The 16,716-nt window shown below is 42.7% G+C and overlaps 1 protein-coding gene across 1 annotated transcript; it reads left to right on the top strand.

Annotated features, from left to right (window-relative positions):
* Window positions 1-337: 337 nt before the first annotated feature.
* LOC110508660 (transmembrane protein 275) lies at window positions 338-4,882 on the top strand. The gene is made up of 2 exons (XM_021589352.2): window positions 338-1,167; window positions 2,248-4,882. Exon 2 carries the CDS (start codon window positions 2,396-2,398, stop codon window positions 3,008-3,010), a length of 615 nt encoding a protein of 204 aa, XP_021445027.1. The 5' UTR covers window positions 338-1,167; window positions 2,248-2,395; the 3' UTR covers window positions 3,011-4,882.
* The last annotated feature ends 11,834 nt before the right edge of the window (window positions 4,883-16,716 follow it).

Below are 16,716 nucleotides of genomic sequence, written 5' to 3'. Positions count from 1 at the left end.
TGATGTGATTGGTGTGAAGCCAAATCCAACTGGCTTCACTTTACACTTTTTTTGGTGTACCAGAACCATTCATGGCTGAGCTCAGTCAGTTTAGCTGAATTCTGATTGCCTATTATTTTATACCTTTTTTATTGAGGGAGGCCAAATGCTTGTTGGCTTCCTTTGCATTGAATGCTAAGGGTGGCAACACTGTCATACTCTTTTTGACCAGACAGCATAGATGGGCTACACATACAAAGCATTCGCTTGGATGCTCTCTTGCGTATTGAAGGACATTTATGAAACACAGAAAGAAGAAGGATACATTATCTTGTATCTTTTTTTATTTTTATTTTTTTGTTGGGATAGCCTGGAATCCCTTGGCATCCACGAATATATGCTACTGATCTAAGACCAGGTTTATTTGTTCATGCATGATCAACAAATGAAGACTAGCCTACTTGCAAATGTGCAATGATGTAATAGCTTTGCGTAGCTTGTTCCAACTCCGGGAGCTGTCCACAGAGTCCGCTAGCCTCCCCCCAATGCTCTTTCATCAGACACCCACCGCTCCTCTTCCAGTACACCACGTGGAGCGGTGTATATGATAGTGGTGTTGTATGGACGCAAGATGCTTATTATCACACATACATATATTGTGTTACCCAGTGAGGAGAGGGGGACGTCTCAATGCACTGTGCAAACATCCTACTTCCTATATACCCATCCAAAACAGGTGTTGTCAATCACAAGACTGGCGGGATTATGGAAACGCACTCATTATTATTTTATCTGAAGAGCAGCTCTTGAGTAAAGAAAGATGATGAGAATATTTGGACAGGTCTTATGTAAGAGAGGTTTATGTATCCTAGAATTGTATAGGCGTCATGTATCCGACTGCACAGTCACGTGGACACAACAAGCGTCCATATGTCAAGAAGAGCAACGCCTTCACCTGAATGAGCCTCTCTCACAGATGCCCTAACTACGTCGACCGGCCATGGTTGTAATATTTACTATTGATTGGCACACTATGAGGTGTTCAATCTGAAAATCAACTCTTCGGCATATACACGTCGTTCTAACCGGACCATCCGTATGCGAATGGGATTCGGTATGAAAATGCGTGTTGGAGATGTAGGCTAATTCTAAAGGAACCTTCAACTATTCTGAACATCAGCACAGAAGGTAAGATGAATCTCGGAAATCAATGAATTTGAACGTTGTTATATGCAACAGTTCAGTACAAGGATGAATTTGATGCCTGCGCGCATTCTACAAAAAATGCTCAATGCCCAAGCTCAGAAAGGCTATACCAAACATGCCATTTCATTTTCCTGCAGCAATAGGCTAGATAACTAAAATAACCATTATGCGGTTTATAACTGATTCTTTCTTTTTAGGGAGTGTATGTTTGATGATGAATGAAAATTGTATCGTTTCTGGTTGCTACTCAGCAATTCAAACCTTATTCACCCACCAGCCTTGAATGAATGCAGTCACTGTTTAGTACATTTACACACAATATTGTATATTTTATCAAATATCTATTTAAAATACTTAAAAAGACAAGTAATAATGTAATCATTCAGTATGGTCATTTTTAAGAGGTAATATTGGTATGTCGACTAGGCTGTCCTTTCCCAAGTTCACTGACAATTTAGTCACTGGTCAATCAATACCTTCCTAATACCCTGCCACCTCTTCTGCACCCATGCACACTGCATAACCTTTCATTTCAATGTTTATTATTTCCCTCAATACACGTTATACTTTTAGATATTCATGAACAATAAATATTTATGCATGCGTACTTGGCTCCAGCAAATTATGGTTTACCATTAGCGTAGAGGTTTGTCACGTGCTATCTATGTTGTTGAATTAGGGCCATAGGCCAGACTAGTGTAATGTGCAGTGAATCAGGCCCAAAATTGAGATGTGTGAACTGGAGAAGTTGCGGGGGAGTATTTAGTGTTATATGAGCCGTAGCCTTGGTCAAGTGAAGCACGACATGAGCTTTCTCACCAAGGCCTCTTGATAGGCCTCTTGATAGCATTGTAATTGTGTTTTAGTGCTCAGACCAAGGCTAGAATTATCATCATAATGTCATGCATAAACTACAATCATCATTGAATCACGATAGTGCATGAATTACAACCATCATTGAACATGAGTTCTGCATGTCCTTGTCTGTTATTTCCATCTTAGAAACTTGTATAACTGAAAACACATTCAGCTTAAACATTTATATTTCCTACTCTGATTCAGGAGATTTTACACTGTGAACAATCAACCAGCACAGCCATGGCCTCCCTCTGTGGTCTGTTGCCAAGGGGAACAGTCCTTGCTGAACAATAGAAATATAGAGCTAAGGAAAGACGGAGAGACAGAGCAGCCTTGAGGTACAGAAGAAGAGATGGTCGTCACTGACAGGAGTTCGAGCACTCCTGTGCCCAAGAAGCAGGAACCAAAGAAGAAGAAGAGGAAGTCCCGCCCCCATGGCCTGCCCTCCCCAGCGTTGTGCTGCGCATGCGGCCTGTGCATCATGCTGGCAGGCATCAACATCACCCTGGTGGGGGCATTCGCCTTCAGCACCTTGGTGCCCTCTGCCAACCCTCCCATCATCATAGGGCCCATCCTGCTCCTGGTGGCCTTCTCTTTCTTCGGCGCGTGCTGTGTCTGCAGCCGCCTGCCCCCCGCCCAGGGCTCCCGGAGATCGAAGGTGGGCGGGAGGAGCATGGGGATGATGGGGCGGGGAGGTTTAGCTGGGGGAGCGACGTTTGAGATCGAGACAAGTGAGCACACTTTGCAGGACACCACGGCAGTACAGCTCAGCCCCTCGGCCTCACCGGGGTCATCACGGGCGTCCAGCCCCGAACGGGATGCTCCTGACCCCGCCCCCCCAGGGACCTGCAAGCTCTTCACCATGGAGACCAATGGCCCCACCTCCGCCACGGCCTACTACTCTGCCTCCTCGGCCGGGGGAGGGGCTGTGAGGCTCAACCTGCCACGTGATGATATGGCCACCTAGCACAGCCCTGACTTACGCACTGAAGCAAGAGCCTCATGCCCCAGGGGACTGATGCAAAACTATGTAAATATGAACTAGGATTGATGCTATACAGACAGTGTTTCAGTGTGTCTAGCCATTTTGTGTAGTGCCATTTTTCATGTTTCTGACAAGCTATCGGCGTTTTATTGCATTTGTTTTTGTTTTTTCCAACAGCCAAACAGTAATTAGCATGCAATTCAACGTTGAAGGAACGTGGGTGACGGTTTCGTTGGAATTGATGTTCCTACCTCCTCAGAACTGTTCTCTTTAGAATCCTCTCTTAACATGCATGGGGCATTATTATAAGCAGTTTCTAACCGGAAAGCAAAATGAGAGAATTGAAGCGTTTTCTCTGTGGCATTTCTGAGGGGTAAAACAAAGTGATGTGTCCCTTTTCTTTGACCGTCTGGACCTCAGTGATGGACATTTCAGCCGATTACTCTGACGCAACTTTGTTGTTGTTGCCAGAACTGAAAGGTTTGACACGAAATGGCAATGAGTTTAATGCTATCATTTAAATACTTAGTGATGTTTGACATTACAGTATGTGCTGCTTTGGTCTTAACTTAGATTCAAAGATGGGGTCGCAAGATTCCTTTGCAATATAATCTCAACTGAAAGGATCAGCAACAGAGGACTAATATGAATTTTTCCTCAATTGTTTCTACAGACAAAACATTATGGATGATATGCTGTGTACATCAGTGGTTGGCAACAAGTGGCCTGCGGGCCAAAACTGGGTCGCAAGTGATTCGTTTTTTGGAACCAGAATTTTTACTACAAACATAGAAATGCACCATTTTCACATACAGTGGCAAGAAAATCCTTTGGAATTACCTGGATTTCTGCATAAATTGGTCATAAAAGTCGTAACAATAAACAAACAGTCTGCTTAAACTCATAAACAATTATATGTACTCATGTCTTTATTGAATACACTGTGTACATATTTTTTTTACCGTTATTTAACTAGGCAAGTCAGTTAAGAACAAATTCTTATTTTCAATGACGGCCTAGGAACAGTGGGTTAACTGCCTGTTCAGGGGCAGATTTGTACCTTGTCAGCTCAGGGGTTTGAACTCTCAACCTTCCGGTTACTAGTCCAACGCTCTAACCACTAGGCTACGCCTTCGCCCTGTGTAAAAATTCACAGTGTAGGGTGTAAAAAGTATGTGAACCCTTGGATTTAATAACTGGTTGACCCTCATTTGGCAGCAATAAACTCAACCAACTTTTTCTGTAGTTGGGGATCAGACCTGCAAAATGGTCAGGAAGAATTTTGGACCACTTTACGAAACTGTTTCAGTTCAGCAATATTCTTGGGATGTCTGGTGTGAACTGCTCGAGGTCATGCCACACCATTTTAAATCAGCTTGAGGTCAGGACTCTAACTGGGCCACTTAAGGTATATTTTCTTCTGTTGAAGCCATTCTGTTGTTGATTTACTTCTGTCTTTTGGGTTGTTGTCCTGTTGCATCACCCAACTTCAGTTGAGCTTCAATTGGGGGACACAGCCTTACATTCTCCTGCAAAATGTATTGATAAACTTGGGAGGTAATTTTTCTGTCGACGATAGCAAGCTGTCCAGGCCCTGAGGCAGCAAAGCAGCCCCAAACCATGATGCTCCCTCCACCATACTTTACAGTTGGGATGAGGTTTTGATGTTGGTGTGCTATGCCTTTTTTTCTCCACAGTTGTGTGTTCCTTCTAAACAACTCAACTGTTTCATCTTTCCACAGAATATTTTGCCAGAAGCGCTGTGGAACATCCAGGTGTTCTTTTGCGAACTTCAGACATGCAGCCATTCTTTTTTTGGACAGCAGTGGCTTCTTCCGTGGTGTCCTCCCATGAACAACGTTCTTGTTTAGTGTTTTACGTTTCATAGACTCATCAACAGAGATGGCATGTTCCAGAGAATTCTGTAAGTCTTTAGCTGACACTAGGATTCTTCTTAACCTCATTGAACATTCTGCACTGTGCTTTTGCAGTCATCTTTGCAGGGAAGCCACTCCTAGGGAGAGTAGCAACAGTGCAGAAATTTGTCTTACCGTGGACTGATTTTAGAGAATTTTGTAACCCTTTCCAGCTTTTTGCAAGTCAACAATTCTTAATCTTAGGTCTTCTGAGATCTCTTTTGTTTGAGGCATGATTCACGTCAGGCAATGCTTCTTGTGAGTAGAAAACTCACAAAATGTGAGGTTTTTTTATAGGGCAGGGCAGCTCTAACCAACATCTCCAATCTTGTCTCATAGGTTAGCTGACTCCAATTAGCTTTTGGAAATGTCATTTGCCGAGGGGTTCACATACTGTTCCCAACCTACACTGTGAATGTTTGAATTATGTATTCAATATATTTTGTGTGTTATTAGTTTAAGCACTCTGTTTGTCCATTGTCTATGAAGATCAGATCAAATTTGATGACTAATTTATGCTGAAATCCAGGTAATTCCAAAAGGTTCACTTACTTTTTTCTTGCCACTATGGTGATGTTGGGGTAGTGCTGGACATGATTAAGATGAAGTTGAACATGTTTGACATGTTCCGTTAGGTATAGCCCGATGTCTAACATGGACATCACAGCAAGATCCAAACTGCTTTAATATTGACTCAGAAGATTGAACATGCTTTGATTTTCTATACAGAGTAAACAACTTCTTTCTTGAACTGCATTGTTGGTTAAGGGCTTGTAAGTAGTATTTCACGGTAAGGTTGTATTTGGCGCATGTGACAAAGTTTGATTTGAACTGGAGTTTACCATGTCCCAGCCAAGTATTTTGACAGCCTAATATTTGTATTTCATGTGAGGAAAGTCAACTCCCCCTACAGGGAGTGGGCTTGTTGTAAATGTGTGTAGTGTCAAGATGTATGTAAACTATCAATGTTGGCCATGTATTTCAAAATGTATTCTGGTTTGATAACATCTTTAACAATGTATTTTTTTGAAAATTAAATTGACTTAATTTGATAACAATACATGTGATACTACTAAAATATCAATAAAATACATGCTCATATAAAATGGATCACAAATAGTTTGTTGCAGCAAACGGCATGAAAAAAATATTTATCAAAAGATGGGCAAAAAAAACATTCCTCTGATGGATGCACAGGTGGTGGCTGTTTGTACGTCACCGGTGACTGAGTCTGTTCTTGCTTCTGCTGCGATGACTGGTTGTCTGTGAAACGGTGGCTCTTTTCAGACTGTCTTTTGGGTGTTCCTTGAGGTGAAGACATCTCCATGTCCCTTCTGGGTTACATCCTTGTCAGACTATACATGGTCCAGTCATTTGCTGTGTCTTGGTCTGTGACCGTGTCTTTGTTCAAGCTATGTGTCCAGGTCCAGCCTCTTCCTTAGTGTCTTGGTTCTCTCTCTGGTTAAGGTACAGCACAGAGATGGGGCCACTGTAGATGCTAGGGCACCTCTGACCACCTCCGATGTCTGTGCGCCTTGGCAGTACTTGGGAGCTGGTCATTTGGGAGAGGTAACCATATGCCCGTTCTTATCTTCTCCCAGCTGATGAACTGTAAGATCTGTCTCCAGAGCTTCTTCAGCTCTTTGATTAGACTGAACACATTGAACAGACTGACCACCAAAGGGGCCACACCAAACACCAGGATCACTTCTATCATGTAAGATCCCTCAAACTCAACTCTGGACCTCAAAGCCAGATCCACTGCATTGTTTCATTGTTCTCTAATCAGGGACTGATTTAGACCTGGGACATCAGGTGTGTGCAATTAATTATCAGGTAGAACAAAAAACCAGCCGGCTCCAGACCTCGTAGGATTTGAGTACCCCTGATGTAGATGATGTAGAAGATCAGGAAGCTGAGACCGCGTTTGCAGAGTCACCCTCACTGTACCAGGTTGGCAAATAGCTTCAACCTTCAGAGCAGGAAAGCGTGACCTAAGCATTTAAAAGAGCATAGAACATTTACATCAAGAATGGTAAGCAGAATACTTGTTATCAGCCTGGAAACATTTCTTTCGAATGTCAACTGAAACCAGTATTCTACGATTTCAACTGTAAACATGAAGTATTGTCCATAGGGACATTTTGACATCCTAATATATTTAAGATTCCATTGAGAAAGACCTAACTCCATGCAAGATTCTGCCCGGGTGACATGCTAGTGTCACTGACATTTTGAACCAGAGTAATGGGAAGACACAGGCTCTATAGCTTGAGCCCAATATGGCTTCTCCTCATTCTCTCTGCCTGCATGTATACTGACTACCACCAGGTGATGGTAGTGCTTCCAAATGTGTCCTTTGTTCTCACGTTATGTAACAGGGTATTGTCCAATAGAGCCAGTAGATGTCAGCAGAGCATAAGATGTGTGTGTGATTATGTAGACTAAGTGAAAGTGGGTCTGACCATGCACAAACTTTCTAGCACATAAATGCATGCCATGATGCACTTGCACAGGATCTCTGAACACAGAGATAATGATCATGGTTGATGTTGCAACGTGTCTATTTTTGCACTAAAGCACAGGGGGTCTAATGTCCCCATCATTCATAGCATGTTTTCATCAATAACCACTGCTTAAATAACATAGTAGTTGCTTATCTCAATATATTTCACAAATCACACTAAGATTGCATTGATTAACATCTTGCGATATCAATTGTTTATAAAGGAGACCTTGTAAATACATTTTGAATGAAGCCCTTTCGGATGCTGCATGGGTTTTTGAATGGCCTACTTTCCGAGGAAACTATAGCCACTGCACTAATAAGTGGATTGGGCTGATTTGGCCCTATCATAACCACTTCTAAGAGCAGTTAGTTTTCCCCACTTTCAACAGTTCACTCTGTGATAATGAGCCTTATTTGTAGACAACGCTAGGCTTTCTGTCAACTGTCGCTTTTTTGATATGATAAACCAGGGTTCTCCAACGGTCAGTTTTGAGATATGATAAACCAGGGTTCTCCAACTGGTGGTTTTGAGATATGATAAACCAGGGTTCTCCAATTGGCGGTTTTGAGATATGATAAACCAGGGTTCTCCAACTGGTGGTTTTGAGATATGATAAACCAGGGTTCTCCAACTGGTGGTTTTGAGATATGATAAACCAGGGTTCTCCAATTGGCGGTTTTGAGATATGATAAACCAGGGTTCTCCAATTGGCGGTTTTGAGATATGATAAACCAGGGTTCTCCAACTGGTGGTTTTGAGATATGATAAACCAGGGTTCTCCAATTGGCGGTTTTGAGATATGATAAACCAGGGTTCTCCAACTGGTGGTTTTATTTGCCCCCCCCCCCCCCCCCCCCCCCCCCAACAATTTTTATTGTTGGACATAAAACACTGTAAAAACACCAGCAAATAAGCTACAAGTTAGTTTAATTTTGGAAATCCGTTCCAAAGTATTCCCACACACAATGTGATCGGATACAAAAAGGCGACCGACCGGTAGCCTAGCGGTTAGGAGCGTTGGGCCAGTAACCAAAAGATCGCTGGTTCAGATCCCCGAGCCAACTAGGTGAAAAATCAGTTGATGTGCTCTTGAGCAAGGCACTTAACCCTAATTGCTTAACCCTCACTTAACCCTAGTGCACTACTCTTGACCAAGGGTCCAGCAGTGCTTGGCTCAAATTGGGATGCAGACTGGTAAAAGCTGTGATTATATCCTAGAATTAGATGCACTAGCTATCTGTAAAGCATCTCCTTGAGGTGATGAGGTGATGACTGACTGAAGGGGAATTAGACTGTTGATGTTATCTAAGGAAATCTCTTCTAATCCAATACTGGAGAGTCGACCTAAGGTGACACAACTTAGCAATCAACATATGTTCTAACACTTGTTAGTGCATAGCTGTATTTTGTTCTCTATAACTCAAGGATGAGACAAGTTGATGGAGAATGTTATGACATATACATGTTGTGAATTACTGTTGCATAACAGCAACAATGGTTATGAATATCATTATTTTGACCCAGTCTCCTCCTTGGTGCTTACGCTAGGGCTCCTCCGTTAAGTTCAAGCACCCAGTGTAAAAAGTGGTATTCTATCCGCACTCATTAACTGCAGTAATACTTGCAGCATCAACTGTTATTGCCTCTCCTTTCCCTGGAATTTTACTTCAATACTATGAACTATTTTCCAACAAAGGCCATTGACAATATAGTTCCACAGAATCTGTGTTCCTGAGAAGACTGATCGTACAAAGTCTGTGATTAACTCCTATCAAGAGCTATCAACAAACCGGTATGTACAGTAGTAGAGATAGATGATGCCTGTTGAGACAGACTAGATGGCGTGCAATGAGTAGAGACACTGGCCTGATCGATGAACTCTGAAAGCTGGTTAGCATTAAGAGCAAAAGAACAGCTGTGCCTAAAGGCAAACATTTCAGCTGTACCAGGGACCAAAATGGAACGACGAGAACGACTATGATAGATTCGACCAAACCCAGAAACAGCCATCAAATCCGCTCTGAACCGGCTGGATTCTGCTGCGTGTGTGTGTGTGTGTACTGTATGTGTTGCTTGGCTGTGTGTGAGAGCCACAGCAGTTTGAATGAGTCAGGGAGGGGAGGGGAGGAGAGATGTGAGAGAGTAATCAGGCAGAAGAGATTAGGGGAAGACGAGCTGCTATGCCAAGGAGAGGATCTATGAAAGCAGACAGTGGTTACGTAACCCATATAACCTAGTTTACTCCTATCTGCTCTGGCGGGAAGACTACTGAAGACGTGAGGATTGACTTTTTGTCCTAAAAACAATATAATAAATATGAACTTTAGGTTTTTACATACATTCTATTGCATCTTCTGCTTTTCCATCACATTGTCTGTCTCTCTAAGGGTCCTTGATAGATTCATTTGATAGATTGTTTTTCAGTGTGAATGAAAGAATACAAGGGGATGGTAACACTTTATGACCGAAAAGTTGTTTATTCTATTTCAGTGACTCATATCATCTCTGATCACCAACGCAACAAGGAATCACTTGTGTGTGGGTTCTGTAAAATTAGGAAAGACATGATTTATTCCCAGAGCAAAGCTGACCATCTCAACAACAATTTTACAGAATGATGTACATACATATGGATCTTGAAAACAAGAGCAATCAAACAAATCAATGGTGAACCATAAAAATTATGAAACAACCCACTGGGCATAGATGTCTATTCTAAACTCGGTAAAAAAAAAAAGTCCCCTCTCGCTGTCAACAGCATTTATTTTCAGCAAATTTAACATGTAAATATTTGTATGAACATAATAAGATTCAACAACTGAGACATAAACTGACTAACAGAAATGGAAATGGAAATGGAATAATGTGTCCCTGAATGTGTCCCTGAACAAGGGGGGGGGGGGGGGGGTCAAAATCAGAAGTAACAGTCAGTATCTGGTGTGGCCATCAGCTGCATTAAGTATTGCAGTGCATCTCATGGACTGCACCAGATTTGCCAGTTCTTGCTGTGAGATGTTACCCCACTCTTCCACCAAGGCACCTGCAAGTTCTCAGGCATTTCTGGGTTGGAAGGGCCTTAGCCCTCACCCTCCGATCCACAGGTCCCAGACGTGCTCAATGGGATTGAGAGCCGGGCTCTTCGCTGGCCATGGCAGAACTCTGACATTCCTGTCTTGCGGGAAATCACGCACAGAACGAGCAGTATGGCTGGTGGCATTGTCATGCTGGAGGGTCATGTCAGGATGAGCCTGCAGGAAGGGTACCACATGAGGGAGGAGAATGTCTTTCCTGTAATGCACAGCGTTGAGATTGCCTGCAATGACAACAAGCTCAGTCCGATGATGCTATTACACACCGCCCCAGACCATGACGGATCCTCCACCTCCAAATCGATCCCGCTCCAGAGTACAGGCCTCGGTGTAACGCTCATTCCTTCGACGATAAACGTGAATCCGACCATCACCCCTGGTGAGACAAAACCGCGACTCGTCAGTGAAGAGCACTTTTTGCCAGTCCTGTCTGGTCCAGCAACGGTGGGTTTGTGCCCATAGGCGACGTTGTTGCCGGTGATGTCTGGTGAGGACCTGCCTTACAACAGGCCTACAAGCCCTCAGTCCAGCCTCTCTCAGCCTATTGCGGACAGTCTGAGCACTGATGGAGGGATTGTGCGTTCCTGGTGTAACTCAGGCAGTTGTTGTTGCCATCCTGTACCTGTCCTGCAGGTGTGATGTTCGGATGTACCGCTCCTGTGCAGGTGTTGTTACACGTGGTCTGTCATTGCGAGGAAGATCACCTGTCCGTCCGGTCTCCCTGTAGCGCTGTTTTAGGCGTCTCACAGTACGGATATTGCAATTTATTGCCAAGGCCAGATCTGCAGTCCTCATGCCTCCTTGCAGTATTCCTAAGGCATGTTCATGCAGATGGGCATCTTTCTTTTGGTGTTTTTCAGTCAGTAGAATGGCCTCTTTAGTGTCCTAAGTTTTCATAACTGTGACCTTAATTGCCTACCGTCTGTAAGCTGTTAGTCTTAACGACCGTTCCACAGATGCATGTTCATTAATTGTTAATGGTTCATTGAACAAGCATGGGTAACAGTGTTTAAACCCTTTACAATGAAGATCTGTGAACTTGTTTGGATTTTTACGAATTATCTTTGAAAGACAGGGTCCTGAAAAAGGACCGTTTCTTTTTTTGCTGAGTTTACATTGGTTCAACGTCGTTTCTTTTAAAGGACGTGGAAACAACGTTGATTCAACCGATGTTTTCACAATGGGAAGGCACAAAACACAGAAATCCATCCAACCCCAGTAGCCTTGAATGAGATTTGTTTGTTTGTTTATTTAAACTCTAAGTTGCTTTGATTACAGTGTGTTGCTGTGAAAAGCAGTAAAGACAGGAAACTTCCTGACTGAGTCGTTGTTTTGGTCTGCCACAGTATGTCCGGGGACTGTTGGACCTCTGCTATTGGTCTCCTCCATCCCAGGAGCTGTTGGGGGGCAACACGGAGAAGAAAGACCCCTGCAGATCTGGGAGCAGATTTTGATATAAGCAGCAACAGAGTCTTAATACCAATACATTGCTGCTGTGAATTCTAATGGTCTCCTATAATGCCTTTCAGAGGCCTCTCCATTCACTCCCATAAAACACCAGTTACTCAAGTGGTCAATGCTGTTGCATAACCTCCTTTTTACCAGTCACTCTATATATGAGAGAGACTTTATATTAGAGCACTGGGAGAGCACTGGAAACCAACCTGGACGTAACATAGTAAACGTAAATCTGTGACACTCAAAATAGTATGATATATTACATTTCGTATGGTATATATTCATTTGTGTATGTCCATAATCCATTTCGTGTGATATGTTACAAATTGCAATTTGTACAATATGTTATGACATCAGACATCAATTCAACGTTTAATCCACATTAGTTCAACGTAGGTCCCTTCTTTAGTTTTTGGCTTAATGATGTACTATGCAGAAATCTCTCCACCATTTCCTGGTTGCAAAAAGTCTAATAGTTCACCTAATTTCTGTTTGTGACAAAACATGCAAGTATAGTGTAGAGAATCATTGCACCATCTATACTGCTCTGAAATATCTTTTCCATAACCAAAAATATTGTATTTTCAGCTGTTTGAAGCTGGTGTACAAAATCGAAAGTAAAAGAAGCAAAAACTAAACTTAAAAACAGGAAGCATAGAAATAGTACACATAGAACAGATCTACCGCTTCTTAAACTTGCTTTCATTGAGAATTACAGATCTATAACTATCATTTCTATGTGAATTTGATCACGTCGCCTTAAAAGTTACATAGAACAGCTTTAAGTAACCTTATGTAACATAATATATCATACTAACATACAGATTTACATGTACTATGCTACGTCTACTCTTTGAGGCCAGGCTGTTGTGTAAACTGCATTGATGCTCTGGTACACAAATCAATGAGCCTTTCCTATATTCTACCATTAGCAAAGTCGATTAATCACATTCAGTTTTTTTCTCCAGTAAGAGACAGTGGCTCCCATATACTGACGTATACGAGGTAATGGTTATTTTCAGTTCCTTTTTTAGCTCAACTGGGGGTCTTTTGACATGAATCTCCTCTCTAAATGTTATCCTCCATCGGTGATGTGCTGCCTATTCAAACAGATACATATTGTAGCCAAACCAAAAATGGTGTAGTGTTGCACTAATATCTAGGTGTTGTCAGTGGTGAAATAGTGTATAGGAGTCCAACAACATGCTGCTGCATTGGAGAGAGTCAGTTCGATGAACTGTCTATTTTTTGTGACTCTGGTTGTCTGTGTTTTAACATGAAGGGTATACTATATGGTCAGATTATTATTTTATTTTTTTCAGTCCTGGGTTTAGAAAGGGGTCAGCTAAGCATGTGTGAACAAAATGCCCAGTTCCATATCATGTTTGGTACTCCTACAGCAGTGGAGGCTGCTGAGGGGAGGGCGGCTCATAGGAATGGCTGGAATGGAGTAAATGGAATGGTACCAAACATGTGGTTTCCATGTTGTTGATATCATTCCATTCATTCCATTCCAGCCATTACTATGAGCCGTCCTCCCCTCAGCAGCCTCCACTGTTGCAGGAGTACCAAATATGATACGGAAATGGTACATTTTGTTCAGGCAATTTGGGGTGCAGTGGGGAACTGGTAAACAACGTGCAGTAATAGTCTTCACCAGCAGGGGCCTCTATAGTTCATAGAACTGATGCAACAATGAAAAAACATACTTGATGCGTCTACAGCAGACTGCTTCAGACCAGTTTTTGCTTTGTGTGTCAAATAAGAATTAGCTTAACATGTCTTCACATGGCAAGTTTATAATGCTGTGTTTACTGATTAACTAATGTTACAATAAAGCCATAGACTATATATTGTCACATTAGCTGAGGTTAGACAATCCAATCAAGGGAAAAGTCATGGTACTTAATAGAGTGAGCAAAGTAAACCATTTCTAAAATGTAAGCAGGGGCATGTACACTATTAAATCGTCAATTTCCTTATGTGCTTCCCCATTGTATATACACGGCAATGACACTCGTTTACCCAAACAGTCACTACACTTGTATGTAAACAACTATAAAGTTGTATCAGCTTTTCTGAAGTCTCAAGTAGCCTATATCAACAGTTATATTGTTGTGGTTCAGTTGCTATGGTATATCATGGTATATGGTCTGCTATCAGAACATTGGAGTGATTACTTCAGCCCTTCCCACAGAATATACCTGCTTCCTTATTCGCAACTCTTGAATATGTATAGTACGGTCGTCATGAGGCTGGTGAGGGGACAACAGCTCATAATAATGGAACCATGTGTGTGTGATGTGTTTGATACCATTCTATTGACTTCATTCCAGCCCATCCTCCCCAATTAAGTTGCCAGCAGCCACCTGTGAGGGTCATGGTACAGTAGGAGTAACATGAGACTCATTCGGTTCGGTCTATGATTAAAAAAATGGCCTCATATCAGGGTGGTTCCCAGCCAGTCACCTAATGTCGTGCTGGGCCTTTTTAAGTCAATTATGATTCAGTGATCTTTGGTGTAATAAAATATCAACCTCACACATCACTACTAACCACCTCCTTCCACACAACCAGCCAACACACTCCTCATCGTCTGAAGGCCCTTTCCTGCAGTAAGAATAGCCTAATTTACTGCATTGCTGGTGGATGGTGGCCACCTGTAGAGAAGAGGAAGTGTCTCAAAGTGTCCGACAGGCTGGTTCTTAACAGAGGCGGGTCGTTCGTTTCCCAGTTTGCCATGGTAGCAGGCAAAGTAGCGCAGGGTGGTGTAGGGGTGGCCAATCGGTGTCAGCCCTCATTACCTTTGAGGCGCTCATCGGATCCCTCTCCCAAGAGTCCCTTAGAAATAAATAAAAGGGAAATGCTTAACACTTTAATGACTCCCACAAGGGCTCTCTCCAAAACAACAGCTCCCTCCTAAATTGCTCTGCTTTGGCCGAGTCCGAAGGGGGAGAGGGAGAGGCTAGTTTTCAGACAACTAGTGCTGGGTCGGCTAGGCCAGCCAACAGGAGGAAGAATCGGGTCTTTATGGGGCTTCTATGGGGCCTACTAGGGACAGCCACTGCATTGTCCCCCCACCACTCCCTTTCCCTCGTCTTTGCCTGATTCCCCCCCCCTCCCCACAGCCAACATTGGGTCACGTTGTGTCACCCCCTCCAACCTAGAACTGGTGTGTTGCTGTCCCCCCTCCAAGAAAAAAAAATGACATAGATTGTCTCTCCAGGTCATTCAGATAATGAACTGAGGACTTGCGGACAAAACAAACCAGCTCTTCTATTGTCCAGCATCTCCTTGTTCAAGGCACCGAGGGGAAGATGCATGGGGTTTTGAAAAAGGCATCACAAGGTTTACAAGTCAACTCTTCCTGGACCTGTTTTAATCAGCTAAAAGGTCTAAAAGCAAGGGGGTGCTTTCAGAGCTGTGATTTACATGGTTGCCTAGAACCCCAGGGTTACCCCTTCCTACTCAGTAGCATATACAACAGACTGTACAAAACACCTGCTTTTTCTATGACAGACTGACCAGGTGAATCCAGGGGAAGTTATGATCCCTTATTGATGTTATTTGTTAAATCCACTTCAATCAGTGTAGATTAAGGAGGAGATGTGTTAAATAAAGATTTGTAAGCCTTGAAACAATTGAGACATGGATTGTGTGCATGTGCCATTCAGAGGGTGAATGGGCAAGACAAAATATTTTAGTGCCTTTGAACAAGGTATTGTAGTAGGTGCCAGGTGCACCGGCTTGTGTCAAGCAATTCTGCAGGGTTTTTCATGCTCAACAGTTTCCTGTGTGTATCAGGGATGGTCCACCATCCAAAGGACATCCAACCAACTTGACACAACTGTGGGAAGCATTGGAGTCCATACCCCGACGAATTGAGGCTGTTCGGAGGGACAAAAGGGGGTGCAACTCAATATTTGGAAGGTGTTCCTAATGTTTGGTATACTCAGTGTAGGATGCAGGGTGTTGAAATAGAAGCCAACTAGTTTGTGCCATCACTAAACTATCAACTGTTAAGCTGTGTGTTGCAGGTTTTTAGTTTTGCTGTAAAGTAAATGGTGAAATGTAATTAGAATTGCAGAGGAAACTTTCCATTATAGATGTAACTACTGTTGTAACATCTATTTACGGGTTGGCAGACAACGTCACAAGAATTATGCATGTGCATCGATGTGTCTGCAAGGTGTGGGTTATTATGATTCTGGTCAGATATCTAACAACAATGACCAGAAGCTAACTTGTGGGGAATCGTACATGGCTCATTTCAGCTTGTTGTATCTTGTTATTGATACGTCTTGTTTTGACATTTTTTCATGTCTATGCTAATATGGAAAACATTTGCTAGCTAGCTAACCAACAGCTGATACAACATACAAACGTATTTATGTTTTCAAGAAACATTTGAAGACAAAATATAGTTTACATGTTGTCAACAGTCTAAGCCAACTCCGTAGTTGCGCACTTGTCAGTGTGTTGCTAAACAACCAACCCTTCAATACATGTCTGTAGGGGACAATAAGGTGTTACCAGAGACTTGTCCCATCCTCATGGGAGAGGACTGATGTTAGAATACAGTTAAGTAGTAAGAACAAGGCCGGATCTTCACTGCTGCTCCATTCCGCGTCTCCAGGGCTTTCTTTCTACAGTTTTATCTCTCAAAGTCCCCTCACATCCTCTCAGCAGTTTGTGTTGTTTTACTCTGTCATCTA

This window comes from Oncorhynchus mykiss, chromosome 28 (genome assembly GCF_013265735.2).
Source record: "Oncorhynchus mykiss isolate Arlee chromosome 28, USDA_OmykA_1.1, whole genome shotgun sequence".
In the NCBI taxonomy this organism is placed as follows: domain Eukaryota; kingdom Metazoa; phylum Chordata; class Actinopteri; order Salmoniformes; family Salmonidae; genus Oncorhynchus; species Oncorhynchus mykiss.
This window is presented reverse-complemented; position numbering and strand designations above follow the sequence as displayed.